The 15149-nt window shown below is 37.3% G+C and overlaps 1 protein-coding gene across 9 annotated transcripts; it reads left to right on the plus strand.

The window, feature by feature from the left end:
- Positions 1-790: 790 nt before the first annotated feature.
- On the plus strand, positions 791-11144 carry GAPcenA (GTPase activating protein and centrosome-associated). Of its 9 annotated transcripts, none has more exons than XM_025300132.1 (17): positions 791-905; positions 1326-1597; positions 3674-3852; positions 3957-4122; positions 4222-4420; positions 4509-4692; positions 4888-5610; positions 5720-5888; positions 5979-6220; positions 6312-6500; positions 6618-6743; positions 6826-7011; positions 7157-7331; positions 10198-10388; positions 10464-10523; positions 10603-10794; positions 10907-11144. In XM_025300132.1, exons 3-17 carry the CDS (start codon positions 3682-3684, stop codon positions 11138-11140), a joined length of 3207 nt encoding a protein of 1068 aa, XP_025155917.1. In that variant the 5' UTR covers positions 791-905; positions 1326-1597; positions 3674-3681; the 3' UTR covers positions 11141-11144. The 9 variants fall into 9 exon arrangements, with proteins under 9 accessions (XP_025155917.1, XP_025155911.1, XP_025155909.1 ...); XM_025300124.1 differs by lacking the exons at positions 791-905; positions 1326-1597 and adding an exon at positions 2276-2572 and having other exon boundaries at positions 4888-5253; positions 5335-5610; XM_025300126.1 differs by lacking the exons at positions 791-905; positions 1326-1597 and adding an exon at positions 1899-1973.
- The last annotated feature ends 4005 nt before the right edge of the window (positions 11145-15149 follow it).

Here is a 15149-nt window from a genome sequence, read left to right on the forward strand (position 1 = left end):
GTTGCCTGGCATTGTGCAAGGGGCCGTACCTCGTCGCACCTACTCTCCCGCAAGCCAAAATAGTTGCTGGATCGATTAGGCCGCGTTGTAGCCTGAGCGACTGCGAAGTTTCTCCATTCATCTCGGCGCGCGCTTACCCATCAGATTTCTGTAATTAATTAACTGTTACGAATATCGAAAAAAGGCTACGAGATTTTTATATTTATTTTAATTCAGTCTATATTTCCACGAGCTCTGTAAAAATTGTTTTGCAACACCTTATATACAGGGAGTCTCATAACAATTATTGCAAAGCTTGTGAAACTATAGGGCGGGTTAAGACAAACATAAAAGTCTCATACCGTTCTCGGCCACTTCTCGGCTGCTTAAGCTAAGATACTTTTACAATTGTCATCCTCGCCGTCGTCGTCGTCGTCGGCCGCGAGGGCCTCACTAGCTTCGCTACCAGCCGCGGGGCCGGCATGTTGGGAATAATCAATTGAGATTGTTCAATTTTCTTATAATTTTACTACTTAGAATTTTACGACTTCTGTTGTGGACGCTGCCTTATTTCAACCAATATTACATGTGTTAAATCTGTTTTGACGTTACACTGACATCTATGCAATTCTATCGAAAATTAACATTTATACTATCGGATACTATCAACATTCGTCGAGATGGCAGAAAATTTCGTGATTATCAAGAGAGAACGAGGGTGATCGAAAGATTTGGATATTATCGGCCGTTTACTGTCTGAAAGAAGCTGCAGTTTCGCCAAAATACCGGCGAAGCGCTTAAACTCGTGTGCACAACGCCATTATTACCTAAATGGAGGGTAACTGTGGAAAGAAGTACAATTTCATGGAAATATGTAACATTACTGCGTCGTGAATGCTACAAAACATCTAGAGGAAAAAATCTAGGTAATATAAATCATACAATTAGCATTGCATTATAGCTCCAAGTATCAACAGTCACGCGACTTTTGCAAATCGGTGTCAGTGTTGATACCGCGATGATAGATACAATCAAAGTGAATCAAAGTAACAATGTAACTCGTCGCACTTTATATATATATACACACAACGTTAGGAGCATTCTTTTCTCGCGGATGCTGTCAGGTTTCTATGACATATGCGACATATTTGGTCTATTCTTTTTAGCTACACTGCGGAACTAGTGCGATAAGTTAGAATGAGACAACTATATTTTTTCTCATCTTCTTTAACTTATTGCACCAGTTCAGTAGTGCAGCTAAAAAGAACAGACCAATTGTAATTCGTTGTTACAACCACCAAATGGTGTACAAAGAACATGATCTAAACGATATTTATGGTTTATAGGAATTATACAAAAGCCATTATCATAGAGACTACGCTAGCTGCGTCATACTCCACGATAAGCGGATGATCAACGCGCCATCGTATATCGAGGAAATTTCTATTCAGTGTGTTTTGCAAGCCTGCGGTAAAACTCTTGCTTCGCGATCTCAGCCGGAAAATAGTCTCGTGTCGCGAAGGATGCATTGTCGGAATACTCGAGGACTTTGATCCGAATATCCTTTCTCACTCGACGAGATGATCCGTTCGCGTGCTGCGGAGTCGATATGATCTCGGTAAGTTTGCAATCTTGCGATGACATAACTACAGGAAAGCGCATGACGTATCGATCGTACAGATCATCGTTTCATGTATATGTCGTTGATGGACACGAAACGTGAATATACGATATAAAGATTACTCGAGGATACTACGGCTGTGTCTTCGATGCTATTTGTCACATCTGATACCAGGTATCGATGCTCGGCAAATATATATCGAGATAAGAGTATCGATACCTGGCAGCATCGAAACACTCTCGGTCGAAGCGTGAAATGCAAATAGCCGCCGCCGCTAAATACGCATCACGCACGTGGCAGACCTCGATGGCGAAATCTCGATGCTGGAGGACACTACGACGTTGAGAGCAGCGATACCGATACATGCGGCAAGGTATATTAAAGTATCAGTGGTCAGCCCTACCAGACGACACTTCCGTGCAGTGATGCCAGAATAGAGACGCGCGCGACCCCGCATAAATTGTAATGGAGGGGATAACGCACACACAATCGAGAGAGCCCCGCGTACATGTGCGCGCCGCGCTTGGGCTAGCTTTAGATAGTAAAAGAGAGCATAGAAATTGCTTTTTATTCTCGTTTTCATCGCCGAGCCGAGCGGGAAGCCAACGTTGCTCGCTTCTCGTTACGCGCGATGACGATGTTGAAAAAGGCTGGAAATCGAAGAAATAACTTGTTGTTGTCGCGCGTAATAAGAAACGCAAAACGTTGCCTTCGTTGCCGGCTCGGTAAGAACGAGACGGAAAGTAACATCTTCGCTCTCTTCTGCTATCCGAAGCTAGCCGAACTGCGCGGAGCGCACATGTATACGCGGTTCACGGTTGTCGGTTCTGTGTATGAGTTATCCCCTCCACCGCAGTTTATGCGGGGCCGCGTCTCCATTCTGGCATCACCGCTTCTATGCCGTGGATGCGCGAATGGCCGATGCCGTTGTTTCTGTCAAACGCACCGATCACACCGCCACGGAAGAATCATGTAAATGTCCGCCGGAGGACCGTGAGGAGAGAATATCGTACGCGACGCGTCTGATACGTGAGGTCGGTCAACCGCTCGGTCGGCGTTTACCACGCGTGAGACACGGAGACACACGGGAGTGGTTGCTGCGGGAAGCGCGCGCGGGTTTACGACGGTCGAGCACGGGGAAGCGACGAGACAGCGGCGGTGTCGTTGGATGTCAAAGAGAACCGCAGACGGAAGGGTAATCCCCGTTTCTCGGGTGAGAAGGCTTTTTAAACGGGCGAGACAGAGCGGGACAGCAGCGAGGCAGACTCTCATTCTCGTCACCGCCCGAAATACCGCGCGCGCCTGTAATCGGGAATCACCCGCGATTTGTGTGCAAGCGTGAAAACGAGGATGCGTCGCCGTTCGCTACAGTGATGCCGCCGCCGCCACCGCGAACTTTGTTCACGCGCGCCGTTCGCTTTGCATCGTTAGCCGCAATCGGACGAATTCGTTTTACTCGCGCGCTAATGGCCCGTGTTGATAAATCGCGGGACTGACCACGCGGAGCGAGCGCAACGGACAGAGATCTCGGCGCAGCGCGGAGAGATTCACGAAGCGAGGGATTCTCTCCCTCGATCGCGTCGTCGTCGTCGTCACCGTTGTCCTCGTCCTCGTCCTCGTAATTCTCGCCGTTTCTTCGCCGGAGAGAACGTCTCTACGTATATTGAATTAAAGATACAACGAGAACGCACAGAGTTACTTGTGTTCCTGAGAGGGAGTTGTAACCTTATACGTCTGTGCTATCATTTCATGAAAGCGATGTTTGTAAATACTACATGCCACCTCTAAGTACGAAGTAGGATATAAGATGATACCTTGTGTAAGATGACTTTTTCGCTGAGATAATTTCAGATAACTTGTGTATGATTCACTAACTTCAGTGATGTTTCTCATTAATAACTTGTGTTTATTTACTCGATGATTAGGATACTTGATTACTCGTTCAAAGCATTACAGGACTTGTGTATAGCTGATATGAGAGAGCTTTTCAAACGAGACCCCATTATATCTTTAAACACTTTCATTAATCATTAAAGATTGACATTAACTGATAATTGAATATTGATTTTGCAGATTTAGTTATGGAGGATAGCATGAGTGTAAAGTCTATGGAATCAGTGGCGACAAGTGATGAATATGAATTTGTGAATGAAAGAGGTACTAGCAAGCAGCAACAAGCTCTTTTGGAACCACCAATGTTAAAAATTGCTAACAACGGCAATCTAGAGGATCTGCAAAATAATCTTCGTGAGGTTTGTAAACTTATCAGACTTGCTGAATAGAAATTTGTTGTGTTTTAAACACAAATCAATGGCAGATATATTAAATAATTACCTGTTGCTTTGTATGTCAATAGGTTTTAACAGAGGACTCGAAGATGGAGTGTAGTGAATTCAAGTCGACAGGTGCCAATAAGCAGAAGACAAAAAAAGTAGGCCATAGCAAATTCTACGATGTTAGTTCTTGTCTTGTTGCGTCCGAGAAGCAGGATATTATGAAGCCCGAGGATTACATTGAAGAAGGTAACTTGTTCGATAAGTGCATCTCGAAAATTCTCGACTATTTGCAACGATAAAAATGGCAGACAAACCTCAAGGTTAAACATATATTTGTGATGACAGAATTAAGCACGTTATCGCACGTTCAACAAGAATGCACCATCTTCAATGGTGTTACTTACCTGGGAGCAGCTGCAATAAATGCACCAAAATCAGAATCTGAAATACAACGTAACATGCATATATTGAATGCAGAGCAAACATTGAATTTAGGAATAAAAGTTTCCGTCTCAGTCCCGAGTAGCTCGCAAGGCTCGGTCGTGTAAGTAGTACTCAAATTTAAGTAGTGTGTAACCCAAGATTTCCTATATGTAATACAATAAAGTAATAACTGTTTCAATTGTTTTCAGTTTATACGATGCTGCAACGCAGCAAGCCATTGCCCATTACGAGGTGCAACGTATACTATTTTACGCACGTGGGGAGAGTGTTGGTACTTGCGCGGCGTGTTTTGCTTTCACATGGTCACACGGCGATACTTTAGAATCTGCCATTTACCAGTGTCATGTCTTTCGTTGCGACATACCAGAAGCGGTATGTCTCAGTAGCATCTATTATTAAACATAGATACGTTTGGAAAATGTTGGCAACGCAATGCATCGTAATATAACTCATTATAATCTCTCCATATATATTTTTTTTGTATAAAGACTAAATAAGAGTTAAAATTTCACTTTTGTCTTATTACTGTCTTGATATATTTAATTCTATAATTTCTGTTCTATCTAGGTTGGACAAGTATCAGCCTGTTTTTCAAAAGCGTTCCATAGAATACCACGTTCAATGACGAGTTCTTTGACGGGCAGTGACTTTAATGGTTTTAATGCTGGCAGTGAAAAAGTTAACTCTCGAGTATTCATCTTTGAGGTGACTATGGAAATAAAAGAAGAAGATGGGAAAGGTGGTTTCAGTACGGTCCCTAAGGACAGAAATTGTTTTAAATTACGAAGTAACGTGGCGAAACAAGTTTGCTTGAGTATCCAGCAAGTGTCTAGCAAAGAAGGCGGCATTACACTCGAAGTAGAGAGATGTTTTGGAGTTCTCGTTAGCCCCGGGCGAAATGTTAAGCACAGCGATATGCGACTACTCGAGATGGTAACGAGAGATTCACTCCAGCCAGTTAATTTTATGTCTATAATCACCTCAGATGTTCGCAATATTACGACAATTTTGCAGCAAGTTAATACTGGACCAATAATGCAAGACAAACAGTGCTATAATATTTGCGGACGCTGGGACCCCGCCGATCCCGCATTGGAAACTCTTAATATAGAAACTCCTAGAGAGGGTAAAATTTTCATAACTGTCGCCGTTGATCTCGTTATCAGAGATATTCGGGAACCAGTGAGATTTGTGATAGAAACATCGGTCAAAGTGTTTCCACAAAACGAGAGATTTTGGTATTTTAATAAGAGAAATCTCGTGCAACAGTTTTATCTCAACTCCAAAGAGGTGAGTTGTCCCTTCGTATATACTCGTAAGAGATTGCACTCTACAAGTATTTATCGATTTGTCACGATTTGTACATCATTTTTCATAAATCATTCTCTTCGTAACACAGGTCATTTCCGGAGACGGTGCGGAAGTACATTATGAAGTACAAAGTATAGAAACATCTGGCGAATTAGATAGAAACAGATTAAATCTTGCACTAAACTTGGCGTCCTTAATTAGATCGCCATCTTTAACTAGTATTGACACGCTTACACCTAAAGAAGAAATAGATTCAGGTAATAAATGAAACTGCAGAAAAAAAAACACTATCTTGCTGATGTACAATAATACAAAGGACATTTGCTAATTTCAATTTTCATATCTAGACGGAGATGAGCCCATGTTAAGTGGCACAGGTGAAGTTTCAAAAGACTGCTCAGCTGACGAATTAGCCAGCTGGGCTGAAGTTTTAGATAGTTGGCAGGTTAACGAGCAACGTCCGAAACTTCTTGTAAAACTGGCGAAACAAGGAATTCCTGAAGCTTTACGCGGCGAGGTTTGGCAACGTTTAAGTAATTGCGACAGCTCACAAGAAATGATGGACAAGTACAGAATGTTAATTACGAAAGTGAGTACTTGTGACGTGTGATTTCGGATAATTATAAAGATAAATATATGATACAAATGTTATTCACATAATTTTGATAATGAATGCGCAGGAAAGCAGCTGTGAGAGTGTGATTTTAAGAGACATCAATAGAACATTTCCAGCACACGATTTCTTTAAAGAAACAGGCGGTCTAGGGCAAGATTCTTTGTACAGAATAAGTAAAGCATATGCTGTTCATGATGAGGAAGTTGGATATTGTCAAGGCCTTAGTTTCTTAGTTGCTAGTCTATTACTTCATGTAAGTGATCGTTACAAGCTTTCGTAGAACTGTAGCATACATATTTTTGCAGATAACATGCTGCAGTAGTTTGTAGAATATTTTACCAACAAAAACGAGCCTGAATATTTCTTGCAGATGCCCGAAGAACAAGCATTCTGTGTTCTGGTCAAATTAATGTATGACTACGGTCTTCGAGATTTGTACAAGGACAGATTTGACAACCTTCACATGCGATTTTATCAATTAAATCGTTTGATAGAGGTAAATTACAAATCTATCACACGTATATGTAATGATAATATTTAGAAGTCAGCTTTTAATATCTTTCATGGCCAATTTTTAGGATCAATTACCAGAGTTGTACAAGCACTTCTGTGATCGCGGCGTAGAGACGCACATGTTCGCCGCACAATGGTTTCTAACTCTGTTTACCGCTAGGTTTCCATTGTATCTTGTTTTTCATATTCTGGACGTATTTCTTTTACAAGGACTCGATACGTTATTCCAAGTTGCCCTCGCCTTGTTAATGGTAAGTTCTTATAGCCTTTCGATTATTTAACATGCAAAAATAGCGTATAAATTAATTTATTAGTTGACACAACAATGATTCCTTATATCTGTCTTATAACATCATATGCTTAACATGAATAAAAATCAATTTTACTCTCTTGTAGTTGTGTAAAAAGGAATTATTACAATTGGATTTCGAAAGTATATTGAAATACTTTCGGGTACATTTACCGAAACGTTGCCGGAACGAAGAAGTATCGCGTTATGTTATGAAGTTAGCTTGTTCGGTGACGCTAAAGAAGTTGAAGAAATACGAGGCAGAATTTATGACACTGAAAGGTAACTTCATATTCTACGTTTGAACTGCACATCCTTCGGTCTACCTTTCAATCCAATGTTCCATCGATTTGTTAAACAACATTGTATACCACATTATCCATGCATGTGCCTTCATGTATGGTGATCATTGCCTGTTGGTTGTGAGCTCATCCTTGTTATAGTTAGGAGTGTTCATTGCCTGTCGGTTGTGAATTCGATATGGGTAGAAGGCTTTAAATAATACGAGGTATATTTAAAACCAAAGAATACGATGAGTTTTAGCATTATTACAAGGATAATTGCTCTCGCAAAAATGTATACATACACACATGGTTAGTCGTCGCGGTGCGACGATCATCCCACTGCAGGATGTAACTCCCGTTCAGTGAGCGGTAAAAGCCAGGACGGACCAGTCGGGTAAACTTAAAGTAACAACAATAACAATTATAATAATAAAAATTATGATATTAATTTATAACAAAATTAAACATCACAAGATATTCAATATACGTAGAATAGATGCGCATGAAATACGTATAATATGGTGCTTTTTTAAAAAAATCAAAAATACAAAATGTTTCTAGTCTCGTGAAAAAAGATAGTCATTTTATGATCCGTCTAAATAAATATCGTATTTAGTGAATATAACAAACTTTTGCTACACACAGCTCTCTATAAGATATTAAGAAACGCAAAGCAAGCATTGCACAATTACCTCGTTGTTAGGTGGTGGTCGCTTCGCTATATATTTTTCTCTCTTAACCCACATATTGGCACACGGCGAAAAAGTACATCACTATTACTAAAATAAGAAAATTATTTTGTAAAACACATTATTTTTCAATATAATATGAAAGCTTTTCTTTGAGAACACAATTGCAAATAGGTCGCCTTTCCTAACATATTAATATAAATACTGCTCGAATATGTCGTTCGGTGGTCTCATCTAATGTATATCACGTACAACGTGATTTGATATTAAGTATTACAATAATTTTAACAGAGTAACTTTTTTTTATATTAAGTATTATAATAATTTTAATAGAGTAACAAAGTAAGAGCTTGATTATCGCCAGACAGATAATTGTGATACATTTTCTTTCTGGCTTTTCTAATTGAATTTAATGACGAATTGGCGAGCAACTAGTGAAAGTATCATGACATGTACAGTATTAAATACTCATGCTAGAAATCAAAGAACCGTCACACTGTAAATTTCTCATGGTATTATCCTACAATATATGTGCTGTGAACAATATAGTATATTAATATTGATTGTTATATAAGAAAATTTTATGCTATTAAGTTTCTGTTTGGAGTATATAAGTTTAATTTTGCAGAATGTTTATTTTTTCTTTATACATACCAAATCCTCTTCCGGAAAAAATTATATTTGTTATTAAATCACCTTGCTTATCGGTCGTACTGCTTCCGTATGTGACCTTGTATTGCTTTTTATTTATACATTATTTATTATTGCTTAGTGAAAATAAATCATCCTATACATATTTTCAGTTTTATGAATTATATCCATTTATTTTATCCGTTACAATATATCCTGTTCCTAGTCACTAGTCTCATAGATATTACTTCTGCCTTTTCACTTTTTTTTGTTTTTCGCTGTATCTTGGGTAAATATGCATGGCGCATCGTGATTCCACAAGCCAGCACTTGTCTGTGCCGTACTAACTGTACTGTATTAACTAGTTCCTGTGTACGTTATACCTGTTATAAAAACAACGTAGTATCCCAATATGCGCACTAGTATTAAATATTAAGATTAATATAGGAAAGCAATATAGAACCTTATCAAGAGCAACATGTACTCATAATCAAAGAGAAATTTAATCCAGAGATTACATCGGAAACGTACAATTGTTTTGAAGCTATCTATATTACTTATATTTATATACGTGTATCAGCTAGATCGTTGGAGTACATACAGACTGATAAGTAGTAGTGATATGACCACTATACTGTGTAGTTATATCAGTTGGGAACTTTCGTTTACTAAATGCACAAGATATTACTTGCATAAATTATATATTTAGAAAGAAAAGATTATTTTATGTGTTAAAAATTCGCGACTTATATGATATAGCGCGGATTATAAGGATTAATGGATATTATGTAAGAGAAGAATACCTTCAAAATATCAACACAGGATGAGATCAGATAATTTTGAACGAATATTTCTTACAATTTTGTCAAATTTTTACCGACATTATTACGGAGATCGCGGTGTTTGCGAATATTTCATACGTGTCTTGGTAATATTACTGTCACATTTTAGAGATATATCGTCAGGCAAGAGATACGCAATATCGACTATGTCAGCGGTTTAAATTTGGCCTTAGCATATTTCGTACAGCAGTATATGGTAGGAGCGATTGCTCGTGTTAATGAGATATCGTGTATCTGTCAGTTACGTCCAGACCATCTGTTTTAAGTATACCGATGGTGCAAGAATGAGCCACGCGGTGAAAGAGCTAATAAAGAGTAAGAGTAATAAATGTTTGTATAATGATTAAAGAGTGAGCGATGATCCAAAAATTACTTCGTGTCGCGTGTGCACGCGTCGGGTATGAAAGATAGAGGAAAAGTGCGTTTTAAAGCAAAATTTATGACTAAATTAACGTATCACGACTGAACGAACTTAACAAACGAAATAAGATGCGTGACATCCTCATAATGAAAATATAATTCGTGAATAAATAAATACGTGTATTTTAGAAAATGACGCGTGTAAAAATTGTCATATAAATACAAAGACACTCATGATTTGTTCGAATATATATATATATATATATAATATGTAATATTTCATACATTTTATGCATGTATATACTTCATTACGTTGAGTGAGAATCTCTAATTTTCAATGCAGAGGCACAAGAAAATGCTGACGAATACAGCAACGAAGTGGAACAATTACGCGGTGCAGTGGCTCGAAACGAAGAAGAGAAACAGAGATTGGAGGCGGAGTTGTTGCAAGTTAAGGAGATGTTACAACGCGAGGTAGCTCGGGCAGACGCCGAAAGCCGTAGGAGCAACGTTATTATAGCCGAATACAAGCAGGTACTGATTCACACGATGTCAGCCTGCCTGCTCAAGTAATGCGTAGAATTGCAACAGCTATATCGTATCTTCCAGATTTGCCAACGCCTAGAGGATGACTATAATGCCGCGAAGACGACATTGAGCGAATTACGAGTGCGTAATCTTCTTCACGAAGACTTATCATTATGTCAAACTAACGTTGTGCACAGATTAAGACGATAATGTATTTCAGACAAAAGTTTCTAAATGCGAGAAATGCAGGACATGTATAATGGACTCGTCGAACATACTGGCGGACATAGCGCATCCTCTGGAGAATCGGATAGATCCTATGCTGCACAGAGTGCAGGAGAGAGTGCGCGAGTTGGAGTTGGAATTGGCACAGACGAAATTGGCTCATGTTGAGGCAGAGTGCCGAAATCAGGTGAGTGACTACAGTAGCATCACCCTGCCTCTGATCAAGTTCTCAAATGTAATCTAATATATTCTCAAATGCAATCTAATATATATTCATACACGTGGACGGTCTCACGTAGGATCTGACGCATCAGCTGCACGCCACAGCCTCCGAGTTGCAAGCTGCGCGAAACAGTTGGCCGTGGCTCAGCAAGACCTTGTCAAGCATAAAGGAGGCGGCCAACAAGAGGGAAGTTTTGGCTCCAGCTACACTGAGAGATCTGAGGCGCGACAGCGCACCCGGGGGTGATCTACACAACCTGATCCACGCTCGAAGTCGCGATACTCGCGACAGTCTCAAAGAAGTTGTGTGATCCAGTAAGTATTCCCATTAAATTTGGCACAGCTTTAGCGATGAGATTCAAATACAAAAGTAGAATCCACGACAATATATAAATTTATGGTCACTGCTCGTGAGTAGTTTCACGGTGCAATATCTTGTTCATACCTCCTTATTCGTTCTGAGGAAGAAACATTATATATATTATATATATATATATATATATATATATATATAACATTTGATGACAGATATATTCCGTGCGCTCATATTAATGTTTTCATTATGCAGACAAAATGCCGATAAGAGAGGAGGAGGAATACGTACATTTCGTTGGAGACAAGTCGTGTGCTAGGCACAGACACGCAAACATGACGTACATTCGTAGTTACGTGTAATATTCGGCTCGATCTGTTAACAAAACTCAATGTGCATCCTTTATCACGTTCTATACGCACCGCACATCGAGTGCTTTCGATTGAAGCAGCCGTGCACTTGTATACCGCTATAATATTCTATCAAATTTTTGTTACGTTTCGGTTCTATTAGGTTTCCGAAGTTTATTCGACTCGTTTCGTTTCGTTCTCAGTGCTGCGGGAATAACTCTTGTTGTTTGTTTTTATACGTTTGTCCACTTTTCTTCCTTTCATTCGGCCGTGTGAGATGTTACTTGACGCAAAAGTTCACTCTGTGACACTACGCGGATAATCAAGAATCGGCAATCTATTGGGAAGGATATCGTGTTGCGTATTCGAACGCAATGAATTATTTACAATAATAGGAAGTAAGAGTAAATAAATAAATAAATAAATAAATAAATAAATAAATAAATAAATAAATAAATATATACATACATGCCACGTTTTGTATGAAACTAGTCTAAGTATGAAAGGGAGAAAGTGCAGTAAAGACCTTCTACTGTATACATATACAGTAATAATGCTTTATATATATATATAAATATATATATATATATATATATATACAGCACTTTCAAGTGACACAACAAACGCTATTATTCGGAGATCGGTATATTTATATTGCAGCAAATAACCAAGAAATTGGTGAAGTCGTTCCATTTACTTTTCTATTAATTAATCTTAGCTCGATCACATAACATTCCGAAATAGCGTGAGTGCGTTTCTTTCTTCCATGCGAGTATACGTCTTTGTTGTTAAGCCTTGCTATTCCGCATTAATGATTTCGGAGTTTAAATCCGATTATATAACGTATGATAATGTGTATGTATAATTACTACGTACTCACAAATAGCTGTTAGGTTTGATATATCGAGAGCTTTCGTTTACATTTAGTTCTTACGTGTACCTTCGTTACCGATAAATACTCTCGAAGCATGTAACATTTTATCTTCCTTCCTCGTTTCACTGTGAAGCATTACTCGTAAGAACCTAGAGAATAGACACGCGTGTAAACGTTTGTAAATGATGCATTAGGTGCGAGATACTCAAGAATCCCGTTTAATTGCAATTTGCACTGTTTCGACAAAGTCTGTTTCGACAAAGTCTGCAGTGAGAGACGGACACTACTAATTAAAGCCATAAAAATTATGGTATTAAGGCACTACTTAAAAACGCAATTGTATCGATGTGTAATTTTGTCTAGTATATAAATGTTTCGACGATAAATTTGCTATATATACATACCTGTAAAACACGATATACACAGTTACACACGTATATACCGGATGTTTCAGACCACCCGGATCACCCGATTTTTTCGTTAACGCGACATTTTAGAGAAAAATATTTCAGACAAAAGTTGTAGGGCTTCAAAGGATCTATTTACTGACGCTATGAATTTGACCTTGGGATAACCTTGAAAAGTCCAGTCAAGATCAACAAAAATCTTAAACGGATATCCCAATTTTTTATTACATCATCTTTTTCTAGCAATTAATTTGAACAACTTTTGTCTGAAATTGTTTTATTTACCTAATATTTTTTAAGATATTTAAGGAAAATTTGATAACTTTTTTAATATTTAACTCACGATATCTCGCTAACTATTTATCAGAAGAAAAAGTGGTACTAGACTTTTTTGCTCTATTTAGTCTCAAGAATATAATTTTACAATAGCGCCCTATAACTTTTATTAACTTGCTGATTTTTTTAAATTTCAAAATCATCAAATTAACCAAATTCAGGTCGCTATTGGAACAATATATTCTTGAGACTAAATAGAGCAAAAAAGTCTAGTATCACTTTTTCTTCTGACAAATAGCGAGATATCGTGAGTTAAATATTGAAAAAGTTATTAAGTTTTTCTTAAATATCTAAAAAAATATTACGTAAATAAAAAAATGTTTCAGATAAAAGTTATTCAAATTAATTGCTAGAAAAAGATGATGTAATAAAGAATTGAGGTATCCATTTAAGATTTTTGTTGATCTCGACTAGACTTTTCAAGGTATCCCAAGGTCAAATTCATAGTGTCAGTAAATAGATCCTTTGAAGCCCTACAACTTTTGTCTGAAATATTTTTCTCTAAAATGTCGCGTTAACGAAAAAATCGGGTGACCCGGGTGGTCTGAAACACCCGGCACATACACGCACTCCTGACTATCAAACTTAGCTTCGTAAGTCGTGCCAGATGTTTACTTAAGTGAACTATTTATTTATATACGGAGTTACATAGAAGCATCGAGAGAGAAAATTTGAAATTGTTATGTAATGAAGTGTGTTGAAACTATTCATATCGGCAAATATAAGCAGATTCCCTGTGTGCCATCGCGTTATACAATGGGGGTTTATTTGAAGCACCGATTTGTATGCAATGTTGAGCTCATTTTTCTCGTTGAATCAAGTAAATCGCAAAACGCGTAAGTAACGAATAATATGTACACGATTGCAAGCAAAGTTTATGGTCACCTTTGGCTTACGTTCTACACAAATAATCACACGTATTATTCAAGATGGAAGAAATCATCTCTGTAAATACTTATAAAAGAAGGAAACAGTTGAAATCGTCTACTAACAGGATCATGTAAAGTCTTAGAGATTAATTACGTATGAACATTGTATACCCTGTAACTCTCCATTCCATTATTATTGAAATAAAGAAAGATACCACATCTCTCTCCATGTAAAATATTTAATATCAAGGATCTCAAAGGTGATTTTTTCTCGCTCATATCAGACTGGAATTAACTAAAGATATTACTTTTACCCAGATTCTGTATTGATTTATTTGTCCAAAATCTTTGCGTCATTGCGAACATAATTATATACAGTTTCAGTCTTAGGTATGTAGGAAGTTTTAATAAATTACATCAAATAATCACAAGTTTCAACTTAATATTAGCAATTTATCATTTTGGTATGTAGAATATTTAATAAACTATTAAATGTCGCGCACATTTATATTAAATCTACCTAAAATACCAAAAAACTTAACATGTTGGTTAATATCCATATATTACATTAAGAGATGAAACATCTGGAGCATCAGAACCTTTTGTGACATCTGATAAATTAATTCGATAAAAAAGTTGAATTGTAAAAATATATATATATATATGTATATATAAATATAAATATAAGAGGTATGTATTATTTATATTGATATTTATATAGACATGTTTATATCCACATATATGTTGTACATATAATGCACACATGTCCATATATGCATATATAATGCACATATGTGCATATATGCACACATCATGGATACATATGTATGTATAAACATATATATATATATACATATATATACGTATGTATATACATATGTATATTAAGTATGAAATTTTGATGTTCCAACAACAGGAATGTTTAAACTTTAGTGAAATAGAAACATATAATACTTTCCTCAATAATTATTCATTGATCAATGAAGGTTGTATTATCATGCGACAAAATATTATATTTTATAAGTTCGCAACAAAAGAAGATAAGATATCCGTGAAAATGAAAAACATAAAGAATATATGATTACTATAAAATACAAAATTAAACGCCAAATTACTTTTAATAAGCACGCAAAATATCATGTGACTTGATAATAAATCACATATGATCACG

The sequence above is a fragment of the Harpegnathos saltator genome, unplaced genomic scaffold (assembly GCF_003227715.2).
Source record: "Harpegnathos saltator strain DR-91 unplaced genomic scaffold, Hsal_v8.6 scaffold33, whole genome shotgun sequence".
Lineage (NCBI taxonomy): Eukaryota > Metazoa > Arthropoda > Insecta > Hymenoptera > Formicidae > Harpegnathos > Harpegnathos saltator.

Bases quoted from the DNA above. Each gene is read 5' to 3' on its own strand.
- GAPcenA (XM_025300123.1), top strand. From the start codon at position 2,434: ATGAGTTATCCCCTCCACCGCAGTTTATGCGGGGCCGCGTCTCCATTC. The intron at 6,501-6,617 runs GTAAGTGATCGT...TATTTCTTGCAG, and splicing joins TTGCTAGTCTATTACTTCAT to ATGCCCGAAGAACAAGCATT. The intron at 10,524-10,602 runs GTGCGTAATCTT...AATGTATTTCAG, and splicing joins CGACATTGAGCGAATTACGA to ACAAAAGTTTCTAAATGCGA.